We start from the raw sequence: 17,916 nt of genomic DNA, 5'->3' as shown, positions 1-17,916 counted from the left end.
TAGTAGAACCACTCTAAGCTTAATCTCAACCAGCTTACAAATATATAAGACTTATTTTATTTGGCTTTGACAACTATTGGGGGTTAACCCCTAATCTACCGTCCTGACTGCTGGCCTGACTTTCTCTCCAGCGGTGTACCCCAGATACTTGCTGGTTCTGGCCGTGTGCTCATTTACTATCCATCTCCCCTCATGGCGGCTTCCTCCTCTCTTCTTGTTCTTCCTCCTCTCCACCTCATTTCTCCTCTTGCCTTTCTCTTCTCCACCCCCAACCAGATAACTCAAAACCCACCTACCTTTAATCCCTCCAGTAATTGGCTATAGTCAATTTTATTTAACCAGTATTTGAAAATCAAAAAAACAAGGTTTGCACAACAAAAGAGTAAAAATGTAAATATTTACTCCTGGGCCTAGGCTTTCCCTTCATGTATAAAATTTAACATTAGAAATATAACAACAGACCAAACCTCAACCCTGGTTGCCTGGGACCCACCCATGGGGTAGGCCCGGCCACCATCAGGAAGGGCCGTTTTTCCCACAGCAGACCCTCCCTGGCACACAGCATCCAGTTTCCTAAACGATCCTGAATGAGGTTAACTGACAGTGAAGGTTGGCCACACACATTTCAGCTCCCGGTTCTTGAAGCTGCTGCTTACACGTGAGGAAACAGGAAACACTCCGGTGTCTTTTGAGGTGCATCTTAAGGCTCTTCTGTGATGGACTGACTGTGTCTCTCAGACTCTGAAAAGGTCTCCCCTTCTTACCTGAAAAGAGCTTCATTTAGTATAATGCATTTGTATGCAAAGCCTTTCTTACTTAGAACACACCGTAGCCAGTATATAATATAAATATGAATTAAAAGTTAGTAACTCAGGCTGGTGAGGCAGCTTAGGGCAAAGTGCTTGCCACTCAAACCCGATGAGCTAAGTTTGACCCCTGAAATCCCTTCAAAGGTAGGAAGAGAACCCATAAAGTTGCCCTGACTTCCACATACACACGTTAGAGCACTGCCCCGTCATATACACAGTAATAAAAATAAAGTGTGTTAAAGATGAAGCAGCCAAGCCCGGGGGCCTGACAAATATTCCAGGGACCCACAGAAGAGAACCGACTCCTGCAAGGTGTCCACACACACAGAATGAATGAGTAAATGTTTTAAGATGTTAAATAACTTGGTGCTGACACAGATACAACACCATGTTACACACACACACACAAATAATAAAACATGACACCTCACATTTCCCTCTCCTCCCTGAGACTCTTGGATCAACCCTACCAGAGGCCATCATGAGGGTCAGGAAGCCCTTCCGTGAGCATAAGTCCTGGGGCTGTGTGAAGCCACACATTGCCTCCTCCGTGTATGTTGGCCTATACAGGGGTGGGGGGGTGGTTTGCTGTGGCAGCACTGACGCAGGAATGGGTGTGGGTCTGTGCAAGTTTTCTTTGGTTCTCGGGGAATGGCCAAGGGCCAGGCATGGTGGTACATAGTCCATATCTTTAATCCCTGCTCTCCAGAACTCGGTGAGTTCAAGACCAGCCTGATTCACATAGCAAGCAAGTTCCGGGTCAGTCGGGGCTGTATAGCAAGACTGTATGCACATGTCCATGTCTGTTTCTCAAAGCCCAGTGTTAGATGGCCACAGACTTTCCATTTCTCACAGGAGAGGGATCTACCCTGTGAGCTCCCCCTAATACTTGGGGTGGGAGACTCCTCAGGCCACACACCTCTACCCAGCTTCACAGCCAATGTCCAGAGCATTCACTCTCCTAGCCCTTCTGCGTGGCCTTGTGGCCTGCATCTCCCCTGCTGTCTTCCCTCCCATGTGCCTGCTCATGCCATTCTCCAAGTCTTGATGTTCATCAAAGACCAGCCTGGGGGATGGTGTAGCCAGAGATATCTCCTTAAGCTGCCTCTGCTGAGCTCCAAGGCCCCAGCCTCAAGAGCTGCCAGTCTGGGTTTAAAAACAAGCTCGGCTGACTTTCGCTGCTAGGCCGCGCCTTCTGCTGTTCTCTTAGTCAACTGGTGCATTTTCCAGGACTGCTTCTCCTCTCCGAGAACCAGAGCAGGGCCACAGGCCCAGGCGCACTCCCAAGGCCAGAGAGGCAGGCCCAGAATGCTCTCCCCGGGGACACAGTCTATACAGACACGGGCCTGGGCATTTGCTGGATTTTGCCCCATTAGTCATCTCCAGACACTGACAAATGGCCCTGAGTCCATTCTGTCACCGCAGTGACTCCATCCACCTTGTGATTCACTGCACAGATTCTCCCAGGTTATCTTAGGTTCTCATTTATGCCTGGATACAGTGCAACTCTTAGCTGAGGCTGGCTTGGGAAAAAATATGGCAAGGCTATTGGAGGAATGGCCAAGCAGACAAGAGCCTCAGGAGCCCAGGCGGTAGGGGTGGGTGGGCAGTAGGGACGGGTGGGTAGCTGGGACATTGGCAGCCCCTTTGCAGTCAGAAAGCCCTAGTGCCTTGTCAGGATGCCTGTCTTAGTCACTGTCCTTCTGCTGTGAAGAGACACCACACCCAAGGCAGCTGTCCTAAGAGAGAGCATTTGGTTGGGCTCACTTGCCCTTTCAGAGGTTTAGTCTGTTAATCGCGGGAAGCATGGTGGTGAAGGCAGGCCCTGGAGCAGTAGCTGAGAGTCCATCCTGATCTGTAGGCACAGTGAGAGTCTGGGCCTGGCTTGGGCTTTTGGAACCTCAAAGTCCCACTCTCCCACCACCACCGGTGACACACTTCCCCCAACAAGGCCACACTTCCTAATCCTTCTCAAACAGTGCCACTCCCTTATGACGAAGCATTCAAATCTGTGAGCCTGTGGGGGACATTCCCACTCACACCTGCACGGTGCCCCATTCTTGACGCTTCCAGGAGAGCCAGAGGAAACAGGATTAGCAGTGGGATCCAGCACCATCCCTGTTCTGTGTGCAAATCACAGATTTACAGGTTTCCCCATGACTGTTGTACTGTCTGTCATCCTCTAGTGGGGAGACTGGTCATTTCCAGTTCTTTCCATTCTGTCCATTTGGTTTTTTTTTTTTCCCAAAGTTTCTCTGTATAACAGTCCTGGCTGTCCTAGAATTTGCTTGGCCTTGAACTCACAGAAATCCACCTGCCTCTGCCTCCAGTGCTGGGATTAAAGGCATGTGCTCTATGCTGCCCTTTTAGGTATGACTTATACCCTATGTGTTTAGGTCTCAGGTATTGTTTTTGGAAATCGTTGGGTTGGGGAAGGTCTCAACCTACTCTTTGTCATATGTGAAAGTTTTGTAGCATTGGTCATTTTGGGTGTGTGAGTTCATAGTGTGCGCAGGACATGGCAAGTGTGTTAATCCACAGTGGTTGTAGGGGTGTATTATGGGTGTGTGAGTTCATGGTAGTGGGGTTGGGATGTGATGGGAATGTGAGTCTAATGTGGGGGAGGGGGCATGATGTGTGCGTGCCGAGTCCATAATGGGTAAGGCATAGTAAGTCTGTGAGCTCATAGTGGTGGGGTCTAATATATATTTATCGTGTGTGAGCATCACAGGTGTGTATATGGCCTGTGCCGTGTACTCTCGTGGTATCTAGAGTATGACGTGTGTAGTATGTGTGGTGGGTATGTGTGTGTCATGAGCAGGTGACTGTATATGTGTGATATGTGTATGATGTGCATATGTAAGAACTGAACTGTGGTTTGTCTATGATGTATGTGATATGTAGGAATGCTCTGTGTGGTATGTATATGATGTGTATAAAAGCCTGTGCTGTGCATGCCTATGTGGTGTATGAGTGTGATGTGTGTGATGTGCTGGGTGCCTGAGGGTGACAGATGTATATATAAGTCCTGTGCTGTGACTAGACCTGTAGTCCTTGGCTGGCCCTCTTGAGGCTATGCAGTTTGGATCCGTGTGCCCTCCTGCTAACGACTCCAGTATCACCATCAGAGGCTTGGGTAACCCTGAAGGTCATTCCCATTTGAACAGGGAAACGGGGGCAAACGAGCCTGCGTTTGAATCCTGAGATACATGTGCCTTGCATAGCACAGCAGGCATCCAGCTGCTTGCTCTGTTACATGGTCACCTCACACCCTGCCTTTGTGTGTGTGTCACCATGCAGGCCCAGCTCAGCGTCTGGACACCCTCTCAGATCTAAGCATCTGCATCTTGTGCGCCCACGTTGTACTTCAGCTGCGGCTTCCGTGTGCCCAGGCTGACCGTCTGGCCTGCACACCTTGCTTTCTGCCCCACCTGTTGTGTTTCTTTTTTTTTTTTTTTAAGATTCATTTATTCTATGCATATGAGTACATTGTCCCTGTCTTCAGACACACCAGAAGAGGGCATCAGATCCCATTACAGATGGTTGTGAGCCGCCATGTGGTTGCTGGGAATTGAACTCAGAACCTCTGGAAGAACAGTCAGTGCTTGTAACCACTGAGCCTTCGCTCCAGCCCCATGTGTTGTGTTTCATGCTGCACCTCAGTGTGGGAAGCTGCAAGGTTTCTAGCAGCGACTCTCCATCAGTTTGCATACTGCACTGCCATAGGGGCAGCTGGCAGCCTATGGCAGATCATGACCATGGGCTTGGACCGTGTGACCAACTGAGCAGTTGGCCTTTCCATTACTCAGTGAACTAGACCCTTCCCTGCCTCCCAGTTGACCTCTTTTCCCTGAAGCTTCAGAGAGGCCTTTCTGAAGTGCCCTGGCATATGATATGGGGGTCAGGTTGCTCTGCCCTCTGGCCCATGTTTGCTCATCAGCTCTGTCTACTGAGCTCAGACCAACCTGAACGGAGCCTTGCATTCTCCATGTGGCGACTGTGGCTCAGTTCAAAGCAGTTGCCTCTCAGTACTTACCCCTTACAGACCATGAGCACAGCATTATCTCACCAGGCCCCTGCCTCACCCTCGCTTACCTTAGAACTTGGGCACCTTTACCCATCACAGCCCAGGCTAGAAGCCTGCTTCCACCCGTGTGTCCATGTTCTTCTATCAGGAAAAAAAAAAAATCCGAATACCAAGTAGTGAAGCCTCAAGCGTATAAGGGCTGGATCGTGCATTGGCTGCTTTTCCTGTGACTGTGACAGCATAGCTGACCGAAGCAGCCTAAGGGAGGAAGGCTAGAGCCCAGTGTGACAGAAAAACTTGTGACAAGAACAGCTCCGGCTGTGGCCTTGGGAAGCATCCTTCTCATCCTGGAGGATCAGCAGGTGGAGAACTGGACTCAGAGTAGGGTGGGCTACCTCAGGCCCACTCCCAGTTAGCCCGTATCCACCAGCAGGCCATGTTCAAAGGTTCCATGACCTCCCAAAATACTAGCAGCAGCTAGCCACCAGGTGTCCAGACAGTCATTTAGAACACAGCATGTCGCTGTCCAGTGTGAAGTCCAGCAGTGTCACTTTAGGGTGGATGTTCAGCATGGGGTGGGGGGTGATTCTCCTCCCTGGATCTCCTGCTTGTGGGACTGTGGTGTCATACATGTGGCTAGAAGATGGCCAATGTTGGGCTGAGGCTTACCGCCGAAAACTGGGTCTTCCTTACCTTTCTGTTAGACACTGCCATAAACCAGGCCTCGCATTGGGTGTTGCTTTTTTTCTTCCACAGAAGCCAAGGAAGGAAGGTTGGTTGTCTCTGCTGAGATTAAGCCCCCAGGCTCCACCTGGTAAAATATGTTTGCCGCCTGTTCATGTATGCCAGTGGCATGGCTGTCCCTCTGCCTATCCTTTCTGAAGCCAGACAATCCCAGTAGCACCTGTGGTCATGTCTGGGTCACCTGTCTCCACCCGCCATGAACATAGCCATATGACCCCCTGATGTTTGCGGAAGGACCAAGGCTCCGAAAGCTGAGGAGCACTGAAGTTCCATGGGTGCCTCAGAAGCTTGATGTACAGAGGGGGAGCTATTCCTGAGGCTGCCTGTCAGGGATTTGTAGCAGGAGGCTGACTGCCCAGGGCAGGTAGAGTCCTAGGGGTGAGCTCTCTGGCTAAGGTCCGACTGTTCATGGCTTATATGCTCCCACTGTGACTATGGGACCAGCTAAGGGAAGGAGTGAGTGTCTCCCCACCTTCCCACAGCTCCTCAAATCCTTTGTGTTGAGGAAACATTTCACTTGTAAGACACCCAATTATCCTAGGAGGTTTTTCAAGGCAAGTCTGAAAGCCGATCGAATCCAGTGGAACCATTTCTGCATAACAACTACTTAATACCCAATCATAACAATTACACATAATTTGTGTTTACGGTGCCTAGAAGATTAAACTCCTCCGAGTAGACACTTTCCAAAAACAGTCTAGAACGTGCAGGGCAGGCAGGGCTGCCTCCAGTACTCTGCAGGTGACAGTAGGCAGGAGAAGACCTCCTAGGCTTGCTTGTTGGGGCGGGGTTGAGTCAGGAACCAGCAGGGAGAATGTGCTGGGGCCTCTGGGATGGAGTGAAGGCAGATGCACACCATCATCCCCTTACCAGCTAGGTTCTGCAGAGGCGGACATGTTGTGTCCTGATGCTGAGGTCCAAGGCCTGAGGTGGGGCATTCTAAAGCTCTGGGCAGTGCAGCCTTCCTAGGATTCAGCTCTCTTTATTAAAAAAAAAAAAAAAAAAAAAAAGTCAGGCTGGTGGAGCTTGCCTTTAGTCTCAACACTCAGGAGGTAGAGGCAGGGAGATCTCTGTGAGTTCAAGGCCAGCCTGGTTTAGAGTTCCAGACCAGCCAAGACTTCATAGTGAGGAACTGTCAAGGGGAGGGTGATATTTATTTTTATGTATGTATATGAGTGTTTTGCCTGCCTGCCTGCATGTATGTATGTATGAATGTGTATCACGTGCATGCCTGGTGCCCGTGGAGGTCAGATGAAGGTGTCTGTCTCCTGAAGCTGAAGTTTCGGACAGTTTTGAGCCTTCTAACGTGGATGCTGGATTTACTGTAAAAACAGCTTGCTGCTCCATCTGAGCCTTCTCTCCCCAGCCCTAGCTTTCTTGTGTTTGTTCTTGTTTGGTGGGTTTTGGGTTTTTGAAGACAGGATTTTGACATGTATCCCAAGCTTATTTTGAACTCAAAGCAATCGTCCTGCTTCAGTGTCCCAGGGGCTGGGATTCCAGGTGTCTGCCACTGTGCCCACCGAGAGTTCAGCCTTCTGGTATGACGGGTCTGGTCCATCCTCTGCGGACAGCCTCCTGAGTCTGTCCAGGGCGTCCCAGTGTGAGGAGGCAGCTCACCGCCCCTCCCCCAACACACATGTTCTCAGTGCTGAGCCTTCTAGAAGACGGGGCCACTTCTTGGCCTCCTTGTCACTATGCACACTCTGATAGCCCACTCTCCCAAAGGCATCCCCCTTGGCACTGGGGTCAGGCCCATCTGTCCTTTCAGCCCTTGCCGTTGGACCTACATGTTTAAGGTGTGTTTCCTGAAGCCCAGCTCCTCAACTCCCTGGAGATTGCCCTGCCTTGCCCACTCGCACCAGCCCCGCCATCCCATCTGCACAGCCCTCTCTCCGGTCACAGATTCACAGGGAGACCCCTGCAGCACCATAGAAGTGCGTCCCTCATCACAGCTTCTCTCCCAAGGGTCAAGCTCCAACGTGCTTGCCCAGGAGTCCTGACAGTGTAGCTGCCAAGTTCCCCCAGCAAGGGTCTCACTCACACTCACTGGGGAGCTCAGCAAATCCATGTAGGGGATCTGCGTCCAAAGAGCAAGGCTGTATAGACTCCAGTAACATCCCCGCCATGTCTCTCTCTCTCTCTCTCCACAGCCTGTTCCAGCACTATTGTTACTCTAAAGGTGGCATGCGCCACACCTCTTACACCTGTATCTGCTGCAGGTAAGTCTTGGGCCCAGGGCTCATGGGAGGACATGCAGTGGGGAGCACTCCTTCCTCTAACCCCTAGCTCAGGGGCACTTGCTCACTCCCATGCCCCAACCAGTGCCTAGAAGTCATCTTGCCCTCTACTCTTGGCACTCTATGCTCCATCACATGTGTGCACCGTAGCAAAAGACAAACAGGGTAGCCTACAGGTAGCATGCAGCAAATGGGTGGATTGTAGTAGGGGATAAAACATGGATGGAGCTGTGTCAGTGAAGGGACTGTAGTGTTGAGTCCTTTTACAGGAACGTGTGCATGGTGGGAGGCAGATGCTGGGCTCTGCGTGGGTGGGGCACATTGGAGCTGTCACCTGCACATGACAGGATATGCTTTAGTGTGTATATGTTGTAGAACTAACCGTGGCCATAGGGACCGCCATTGGCTCTGACTGCATTGCTGCGGTCTCAGGGCATGCATAGCCATATGAGCGGCTGGTTGCAGGTGTGATTGTATCTGTACAAACAGATTGCTCATCTGCCCGAGCCTCTCTCATCACAGGCATAGGCAGCCTCTGTGTCTGGGCTGACACAAGCTCGCCTCCCAAGCTCTGCCCTTCCAGCCTGGTCCCTGTGCAGCCTGGACAGAGGCGGGTGCTCTTGCTGATACGAGTGAGCGTCCTCGCACATGAATAATACATCCAGGCACCTCAGTCCCTGGAAATGTGCTTCTCTGGAGGATAGCGAGAAAAATCATTATTTCTACTTTTATGATTCCTGAGACTCCCGAATGGAGCCATAAATATTACACCCAGGTGGGTCGGGCCCTCCTCCCCCTGCAAGACAGACTTGTAAATTCTTCCTAAAGGATAGCTCATTAGGGCAGCTACATGGGACAGGGAACAAGGAGCTATTGGCCCTGGATAGGACCAAGATGTTCCAGAGACCGCCAGCACTCTTCCTGGGAAACGTCCCTGCCTTTAGCCCTTCTCCAGGCCCATGGGCCTCTCTCTGATCTTTGCATGTGCTGACTACACCCTCAGCCCAGAAGGCAGCTGTCAGACCCAGGGAGCTGCTCCCAGCTCTCTGTCAGGCAGGGACACCATGTTCCTCTACTCCTGGCTGCGGGCCTGGGCCAGCCTCCGGGGCCTGCTGGGTGACAGTGACCTCCTCACCACCCTCTGTGCTCTTTACAGCGGTGAGAACGCAGCCGTGCTGCACTACGGCCATGCCGGGGCCCCCAATGACCGGACGATCAAGGATGGAGATATTTGGTAAGTGTGGCTGAGCTGCTGTCACCCCACTGTGTGTGTGAATAGCCAGGACAAAGGTAGATGCTCCACACTGGGTCAGCCAGAGGCCTCTGAGCCCCTGTCCCAAGACGCTTAGCTCCAGCAAAGCCTTGGGCCTGTGTTCAGCCCAGGCTTTTCTGCTGTAGCTGTCAGCCTGAAGGCTGACTTCTCCAGGCCTAAGACCTGCACCCTGTAAGTAAACAGTTGCCTGTAGAGTGGGAAGGGGAGGGGGAGCCTTTTTTTTTTTTTTTTCAAACTATCTCCCAGCTTCTTCCAGGCTGTCCTTTCCAACCATTAAGTTCCCCATGTTTGGCGCTCCCCATCCTAACGCCTATTATCCTTGGCCCCCGGGCTCCTCATCACACACAGCCATTGCTTCGGCTGCCGTACCCTCAGTTCCTCACAAGGCCACATAGGGCAGATGTGAGCAGAGCATCCTTGGGCTTGAGGGCTCTGTGCTCACTGATACAGCTGTTCCTACCTGTCTCTCCATGATCCCCACCAGACATTGACCAGGGCTAGCTCAGGCCACACCGGGCTGCAGAGGGCTACCTTGAGGTCTGTAGCTTGATCACGAGCCATACAGCCTTCCTGCCTTAGCCATCAGAGGTGATGTGAGCATCAGCTGACCAGAAGGGCTCCTGTCCTGCTGGTTCTTAAATATCTGTGTTTGTTTTGTTTTGTTGATAGACGGTCTAGCTAGAGCTGGCTAAGAACTTAGCAGTCCTCCTGCCTCTACCTCCCACGTGCTGGGATTACAGGCATAAACCCTGCCTGGCTGGTTCCTAGACGTCGTTTGGGCTCCTTGGCAGTAGCATAGTCTACTCTTGGGTTGGCTGGGGGTGCCCGGCTGGACCATCAGTTTCCTTCTCAGCCATTTGCCGTACTCATCCCCTGGCCTTGGGTTCCTGTGATAGCCGCTCACTGTGTGCCCTGCTGCAGGTCTGTGAGAGCCCATGTCTACCTAGGGGGAGCACACATGCATGGACAGACAGATAACTAGCTGTAGAGAAAGACTCCATGCTTTGAGTAGTGACCACCAAATATGAGACAAGCACCCAATCCCAGGGTCCATGCTGGCACATAACTGGCCAGTCTGCCCACAAGGCTCAGCAAAGCAACTAAGACATTCTAGTTCAAGCCTCTCAGCTTCCTGTAAGGAAAACTTCTCTCTCTGCCTCGGTTTACCTATCTGTGATAACATACACATGCCAGGACTCCCATGATGATGGCAGAAAGGGACCATGAGGAGCAGGGTGTCTGATAGAGACCTCTGCCTGGGGCCCAAGCCGATAAGCCAAGTGGGAGCCAGGAAGAGAGGAGACAAGAGGTGTAGGACCTCAGTCAGTGTGAGTCTCCCTGTCTTGCCTTGTAACACAAGCCCACAAAACAGATGTCTGCACAGAGCCTTGGAACAGTGGCCTGTGTGTAGGCCTGTGAGCTGGGAGAGCTGCCTGGAGGAGGCAGGCTCAGTTGGGTGCTGGCTGGGGCTGGAGTGGCTGAGATACAGCAGGGCCCTGGGCTCATGTATGGTGCCGTAGGGATTGGGGATAGGGTTGGCTGCCTCAGATGTGGCTCTGTGTTGACGAGGAAGAGACAAATAGGCCCTCCCTTGTAGGCCATGGTGGAGCCAAAGGCAGCTAGAGAGGCTACCTGGTCTCTTCAGGCTCTGTGATTGCCCCAAGCTTCCCCTTCTCTGACCTCCTCTACCCCTCACCCAGGCCTCATGGCACTCCCTAGTACCTGGGGCCTTAAGCATGTTTGGCAAGTACTCTAGCGTTGAGCCGTACCTATGCCAGCCCTCTTCTCACTTGTTATTTTGGGACAGTCTTACTAAGTCTTCCAGACTCAATCCTCCTGCCTCAGCCTCCAAGGAGCTGACACCTTGGCCATACCACAGATTCCCACTGCTTTTCCAAGAGCTTTTCCCATGCTCTCTGGGTTTGGCCTATGCTGGCTAGGACTAGAGGACAGGGCGCTAGAACTCAGTTCTGGGGGAGCTCCGGTTGGAGCCCACCTTGGCCCTGGACTTGACTCTTCCTGAGCTGAGCACACCCCAGGGGAAGCAGCTACTTCCCCTTCTACTTTACCTGTCCAAAAGGGGGTTCTTGCCCCGTAAGGCAGCCAGCCCTACTGCATTTCTGGGAATCCCAGAGATGGGCAGGAGCCAGCCAGGGCCTACATACCTTGGGCCTCTGCGTGGCCTAACAGCTGCGGCCTCAGCGCTCATGGGCAGCAGGTGGCACCTGCGTCTCCTGATACAGCTGTGGACAGGAGTGATGTGAGGAAACCCAGGGACTCCATGCCAAAGTCAAATTGGCGATTTTGTTTCTCTAGTGCTAACTTTGAAATGCAGCCAGTGGAATCATTATGAGTTTATTATAGTCAATTTATTATGCAGCATTTAGAACATGTTTTGTTGATTACTGCTACCGCCAGATTGCTGGCGGCATTTATAATCCATTGTTTTATTGAAATTGATCTGCCAAGCACCTAGCGCGTTTGGTAAATAATAAATCACGCTGTTATCCTAACACAAAGCCGTGATACTTCATCGTGAGGTAGAAGACCAGAATATGTGTATAAACTGGAGGCCGTCCCAAGGCCCCTGGGACAGGGCATGTGGTCCAGGCACCGGGCACAGGGACGGGCTCTGCGTTCTACCTAGCTTTCTGACAAGAAAGATGTTAACAGGGGTTGGGGATTTAGCTCAGTGGTACAGCACTTGCCTAGCAAGCACAAGGCCCTGGGTTCGGTCCCCAGCTCCGGAAAAAAAAAAAAAAAAGAAAAAAGAAAAAGAAAGATGTTAACAGTAATGGGGCTCTTGTGGGGAGTCAGAGCTGGTTCAGAGCCATGAGGGGGGAGGTGCTGAGTGACAGCCCCTTCAGTCTCTCACTCAGGACTGAGTGCATGCACAGCGCTCAGCACATACCCACACCAGAGGCAGAGGCTCCTCCCTCCTCAGGTTTTCTGTCTGTCTGTGGGGTCCTGGCTCCAAGGGGTCAGAGTCATGGCAGCAGGGGCAGAACGGCAAAGCTTCTGTGTCTCTCAAGTGTATTTTCCAGCCCCGGGCTAGGGCAGGACACAAATCAGGCCTACTTTATTTGGACAATTTTTTTTTTTAACAGTTTAACTAGGGTCTCACACTGTAGCCCAGGCTGGCCTTAATTTATAGCAGCACCCACCCCACCCCCAGCACCCCGTGGCCTCCCAAGTGCTCGGATTACAGGCACACACCACTGTGCCTGCTCATGTAAACCTTCCGTGGAGCTGGGAGTCAGCTAAGGCCACTTAGCTGTGGGCCACATCCGTCATGCGTGAGGTCTAGATGCTGCTCAGGCTGGTCTGTGCTGCAGATCAAGTTTGTCAGCCAAGAGCTTCAGGCCATCCCACATCCCAGCCAGTGGCTCCCCGGTCCCTTCCTGTTTCTCTAGGCCAGATCCCATACCCAGCTGCTCTGTGTGGGTCCCAGGGAAGGCATGGAGATACGCGTGGCTTCAGCTCAGCTCAGTGCCATGAGGCCTGTGCATGGCCTGTAGCTGCTGTTTGAGCCTCTCAGAGTTTTCCTGTTGGCTCCCAGAGTCCCTTCCAGTTGTGTCCCTGGAGTTCCCCCTGAACCTGCTGGTCGGGTCACTGTCCCGCAGGAAGCATCGGCTGCATCTTGTTTTCTTTTCAAGGCGGGCAGGCAGGGCCGCGATGACCTGGCTTGCCAAGTGTGGCGGTCGGTCTTGTTGGTTGGCGCTTCCAGCTTGTTCAAATGAAGGATGGTGCTGACAAGGTCACAGGAGGCCCTTCCGACACGGGAGGCCATCGAAGATGCTCCACATTGCATCTAGCTCCAGGCAAGTGGGTGCGAACACATCTGGCCTAGAGAAGCAGGGAAGGAGACATGGCCCACTGGCTCTGGGTAAGGAGTGGTCCTCAGATACCCCTCTGAGCCCTCCACAGCCAGCACCTAAGCCCACAGACAAAAGCTGCATCTTGGCCAACAGGACAAGTACCATCTGTGCCTAAACCCACCAGGAAGCAGGGCATCCCAGGTTGAGTCACTCTTGTGCAAGACTCTCCCACCTCCTTCTCCTGACTCCTATGCAAATTCACCCCAAATGGCAGACGATGTCTCCTCAGTGGAGGCTCTAATTTGGGAAGCAGGCGGGATATGTCCCCTCAGCTGCCTGCCTGCCACCCTATAGAATAAGAGGTTCCATGACCCATCCCTAAACCTATTAAGTAAAGCACACATGCTCTGGCTGATGGTGTACAGGGCTTTCCGGCACTGGCCAGAAGAGGGCAGTGTAGCCTCAGGACTTGGCCAGGTCTTCTGGGTTGTGGTTTGTTGTGCTGACCTGGGTGTGGGAGGTGGGCCTGCAGTCCACCTAGGGACAGGCCTGTCCTAGCCCTGCACTTAGCAGTTTGCCAGTGCCCCTTCCCTATGTCTCCCTGCTCTGGTAATGGCCATGTATCAGAGGTCACCACAACCCAGGGAAATGAGGGTAGTTTCATCCCAGAACAGTTAAGGGCACCCAGAACTGTGCCACTGTCACTCCGTCGGGTCACAGCTGGAGCCAGGGTGTCATCCAGGCTGTCTTGCAGAACTGTTGCCATCACAGGTATGCTGACTCTCAGCCCTGGGCTGCAGATCCAAGGGCTTCAGCAAAACCCTGGGACTCATGAGCCCTGCACTGGATGAGATGATTGTGCCTGTTCTAGTTATGTGTCTTGCTGCCAATTGTGGCCCCAGGCAGAGTGAGCCTGTGCCCCAGGCTCTTCCCCTGCTGCAGAAGGCCTGAAAGGGGCGAGGGGTGGTGGGGAGTCCAAGGTCATCTTCCCTGTGCCCTGTATTCCAGTAGACTTTAGAGAATGGCATGCAGGGCTAGCTGCCTGCTGCTGCCAGGCTCAACTCCTACTGTCCAACGCCCTCCCCATCCCACCCCCATCCCCCAGCCTGGTTATTTATAAAAGGATGCTTGGTGACCACTAGGGGGCCCCTCCCAGAGCTTTTCCTAGGGAGAAAATAAGTGGGTGAGAGAGTTCTCCTACAAACACAAGGACCTGGATGAGTTGGCCGAGGCCTCCAGTGTCCTGTCCCAGAAGAGTGTTAGCCTTCACACTAGGGCTCATATTTGCAAATATGCCTTCTGGCCATAGGCAGAGGCCCTTCTCGAGTGTTCTCTGTCCCTTCTGTTTACTTTTGTCACTGTTTTGTGGCCTCGCCCACTCCATTGACGTCACAACCCCTGGTTTAAAAAGCGCTAGTCTAGACAGTGCTCACAGACATCACAAGACACTGGTCACCCAAAAAGTGAAACGAAGCATGTGAAGCATGTGCTGTCTGCGTGATGATGACGGCTAGCCTCCTCCTTCCCCTCCCCCCACTTACTACAGCCATAGCCCTGGTGCCCAGCCCTGGGCCCACAGGGCTGAGGCAGGCAGCAGCTGATCTGGGCCACAGTATGGTGCTCTCCTTGGGACTTGGCCTGGCCGCAGTGCCCTGCATCTCTGTGACATCTTAGAGGGCAAGCAGTGCCAGTTCTCTGCAGACATAGGTGGACCTGGCATGGTACTGTTCTCATTAGATTCTACACTGGGGATTTGGGGGTAGGGATGCGCTGCTGGCATGGAGGACCATCCCTGCCTACCTAGTCCCTGAGGGGCTCTGTAGGAAGAGGTTCCCTCCACGGGTCTACCTGTAACCAAGGGGAGTACTCGAGGGATGGCTCTGCTGCTGCTGGTGGCCATCCCTGAGGGCTGGCATGCGCAGAGGCCTGGAGGGGAGCTCGGGGTGGGCAGCTGACCTGTGACCTGGAGAAGCAGGTGCCACTGTGGCCAGCCTGGGGCGCATGCACTGCTGCAGAGACAAAGTGACCAGCGCCCTCCTTTCTATCCCCTGCTGAGGACTGAGCATTTTTCCCCCGCTGTTCAGAACCCCACCTCTCTCCCTCCTCCAGCCTGGGCTGCAGACTGGGAGTCTGCACAAAGCAAGCATGCTTAACACACGTGCATGTAAGATGTCAGTCTTGGGCGAGAAGCAGCCGAGTGTGTGCTGCATACTAAGATTGAAATGAAGCTACAAACTGAGTCCAAAGTGGCCCTTGTCTAAACACTGCCGAGTCTCCCTTGGAGCCCTCCTACCTGTGGGCTGGCCGGCCCATGCACAGGACCTGAACAGGGTCTGGGTGGGCCAGTGGTGGCAGGTAGCCCAGGCCTGGAGCTGCCCCGGGAAGAGCCGGCAGAAGACAGGATCATCCGTCCCAGCCAGAACCAAAGCCATAGGAACACATGTGGGGAAAGAGGCGCCAGCACATTGCTTGAAGACATGTCATCTCCCAGATGTCTCAGATTATCACACAGACCCACTCGGCTAGTGATGGAGGTGTCCCTGGTGGGTGTCCCTACACAGCCAGGAAGGGGAGATCTCGCATTCTCGATGGAGCCAAGAGTGACTGAATTCCCTATCGTAGTTGTGCCTGGAAAGGGCAGGCACGAGAGACAGAAGACTGGAGGGAGATGATTTATAAAAGTGACGGCTTTCTTCTCTGGATTCCAAACGGCTTGAATTGGAATCACTTATGCATGGAAAAGCACTGAGGGAGGATTTAAAAACAATAAACAACAACAGAAAAAAAGGCAGAAAATATAGGGAACTGAGAACACAAAAATAGACTTCAGCCCGTGCCCAAGCGTCGCCAGGCAGGATGGAGCTGGCTGGCTGGGTGTGCACTTCCTTCTCCAGAAAGTGGATGAATTTAACAAAATACAAACAAACAAACAAACAAAAAGAGGTGAAGTCTTTAGAAGCTCGAGGAGAAAGCCTGGTTGGCTGAAGGACCAGCTCTACCTCTGTCCTAGGGAAGGTTTGGAGAGCTTGGTTCAGTCTGCTGTGCCCCAGAGAATCTTGTTTGTCCCCTTCTAGATGACTCTAGCATTTCGTGTCATCTTGTGAGCTTCCTGGTTTTTAAAAATAGCTCATTTCTGTCTTCCCTTTAGGCCAGCACCAGTAGACCGCTTCTTCCCCGGGGGCGACTGCAGGTCACCCTTTATGTGGCCCCTCCCAGGATTGAGTGTCCCCACGTGCCTGGCCCTGGCCTGTCTGAATCCATCAAACCATGAAGCACTGTCTCCCTTACTGACTCCAGAAAGCCCACATAGAAGTGTTGTTTCCCTTCAGCGGCAGGAGACTGGGACACCATGTATCTCACTGCAGCCTGCTCTGCCCCAAGAGCCCTTACACACCTGCAGCCTGCAAGAGACAAGTTCCCACTTCAAAGATGGGAAAATGAGGTCAACACAATGTAACTGAGATGTTTACCCTCCTCAGCTGAGGGCTTTGCTAGGTCTGTTCACAGACCTCCCCCTGAGGCTTCACTGCCCAGTCTGCCCCGCACAGACGTAATCCTGCAGGCAGTTTCCGGCCCTAAGGGCCACAGTGCGCCCCAGGGAGCAGACCCTAGGTGTGTCTCCAGTTCCTGGTGTTCCAGGCTCTCTTGTAACTAAGTTGGGTGGGTCCTCCTGAAGTGAGGCCCAGATCCCTTGAATCTACACTACACAGGGTCCTCCCCGGAGACTTTGACCCAAGCCAACGTTCCCAGTCATGCTGGGGTGAGGGGAGTGGAGGGCGGCTCCCCAGGAGTCACCTGAGATATTATCTGCGCTTTGCCTTCCGTACTGTTGACCCCGTTTATGGTGTTTTGCAACCAGAAGAGTCAGATTAAAAAGCGCCTCATTGAGGACTTTGGATTCCAGTATGGTGTCCAAGCACATTGAGCACTTTAAAATCAGCAGCTGCCATGCAATGGCCAGTGCTGTCTGGCAAGCCATGTGGGTGCAGTCCATGCTCTACTGCAGGGCAAGGGGCCCACCCTGCTCCCTTGCTCTGTCTCTCAATACAAGCACACAGGCAGCTTCTGGAATGTTTGTGGTTACCGTTAGAGTGGAATTTGGGTGAGAGGCTCTCATAAAGGAAGCCAGATATGCCCTGGGCTCAGGCTAGACAGCATGTGTGTGGCTACAGATGGATAGAGCCGTCACAACCACCACACTGCGTAGAGCTCCACTGATGCAGGAAGACTGGGGCATGGTCCCTCAGCCAGTTTCATTGGGATTAATGTCTGGATCCTCCTGTGACTGCTAAAGGGGAAGGGGTTGGGAAAGGGTGCCCTATGTTTATACCCTTTTGCCTTAGTCACGCCAGCCTTCCTTCTGAGGTGACCCTTACCGTGGGAGACTGACCCATGTCCTGAAAGCCAGGCCTGGACCCCCAAGCCTTCTTTTGTTCCATCCCAGATATTGCACAGGGCAGGGTTCTCTGCCCACAGTGTTGAGCCCCATGGCCTGATAGGTGGGTTCTGCTGTACCAGGAGCCGTCACATGCTGTCCACAGTGGTGTCTCCATTCTCCTGACCCAGCAGGCCTGGCTGTTTTCCACCATTATCCAGCCTCCACTGGCTCTCAGGGCCTCTGGGCCTCTGCTTCCTCTCCTGCAAGACCTCTCTGTCATCTCAGCCTGCATGGCCACCCACCTGGGGATCATGTGGCAGCACCCTCTGTCCAGGCCCCAGGAAAGCACTGCTAACTAGGGGGCCACTCTGATGACTCCTCTGTGCCCCTCTCGGGTGTGGCTGAGACCTGTGTCCTACATACCCGAGCAGGGGAAGGATGACAGCAGGCAGTGGAGCAGAGCCAGAGGCACCCACCACTTGCTGCTTCCTCCTGAACTTGGTGGGCCTAACAGAAAGGCTTGGTGCAGCTCACCCCACTGACAAATATGGCAAACATATCCTGGGCACAAGCAGGGTCCCCACCTCGAGAGACTCTCTAGACAAGCTCATATGGAAGGAGTGACATATG

General features: G+C 53.0%; 1 protein-coding gene across 1 annotated transcript in view; it reads left to right on the top strand.

The window, feature by feature from the left end:
* Pepd (peptidase D) overlaps positions 1-17,916 on the top strand; it is a 132,988-nt gene that overhangs the window by 101,929 nt on the left and 13,143 nt on the right. Inside the window, exons 10-11 of the mRNA XM_032893865.1 lie at positions 7,731-7,799; positions 8,974-9,051. Coding sequence (XP_032749756.1) covers positions 7,731-7,799; positions 8,974-9,051 — 147 coding nt within the window. The remainder of the gene's footprint in view (positions 1-7,730; positions 7,800-8,973; positions 9,052-17,916) is intronic.

This window comes from Rattus rattus, chromosome 2, assembly GCF_011064425.1.
Source record: "Rattus rattus isolate New Zealand chromosome 2, Rrattus_CSIRO_v1, whole genome shotgun sequence".
In the NCBI taxonomy this organism is placed as follows: domain Eukaryota; kingdom Metazoa; phylum Chordata; class Mammalia; order Rodentia; family Muridae; genus Rattus; species Rattus rattus.
The sequence above is the reverse complement of the archived record's forward strand: the minus strand, read 5'-3'. Positions and strand labels throughout refer to the sequence as shown.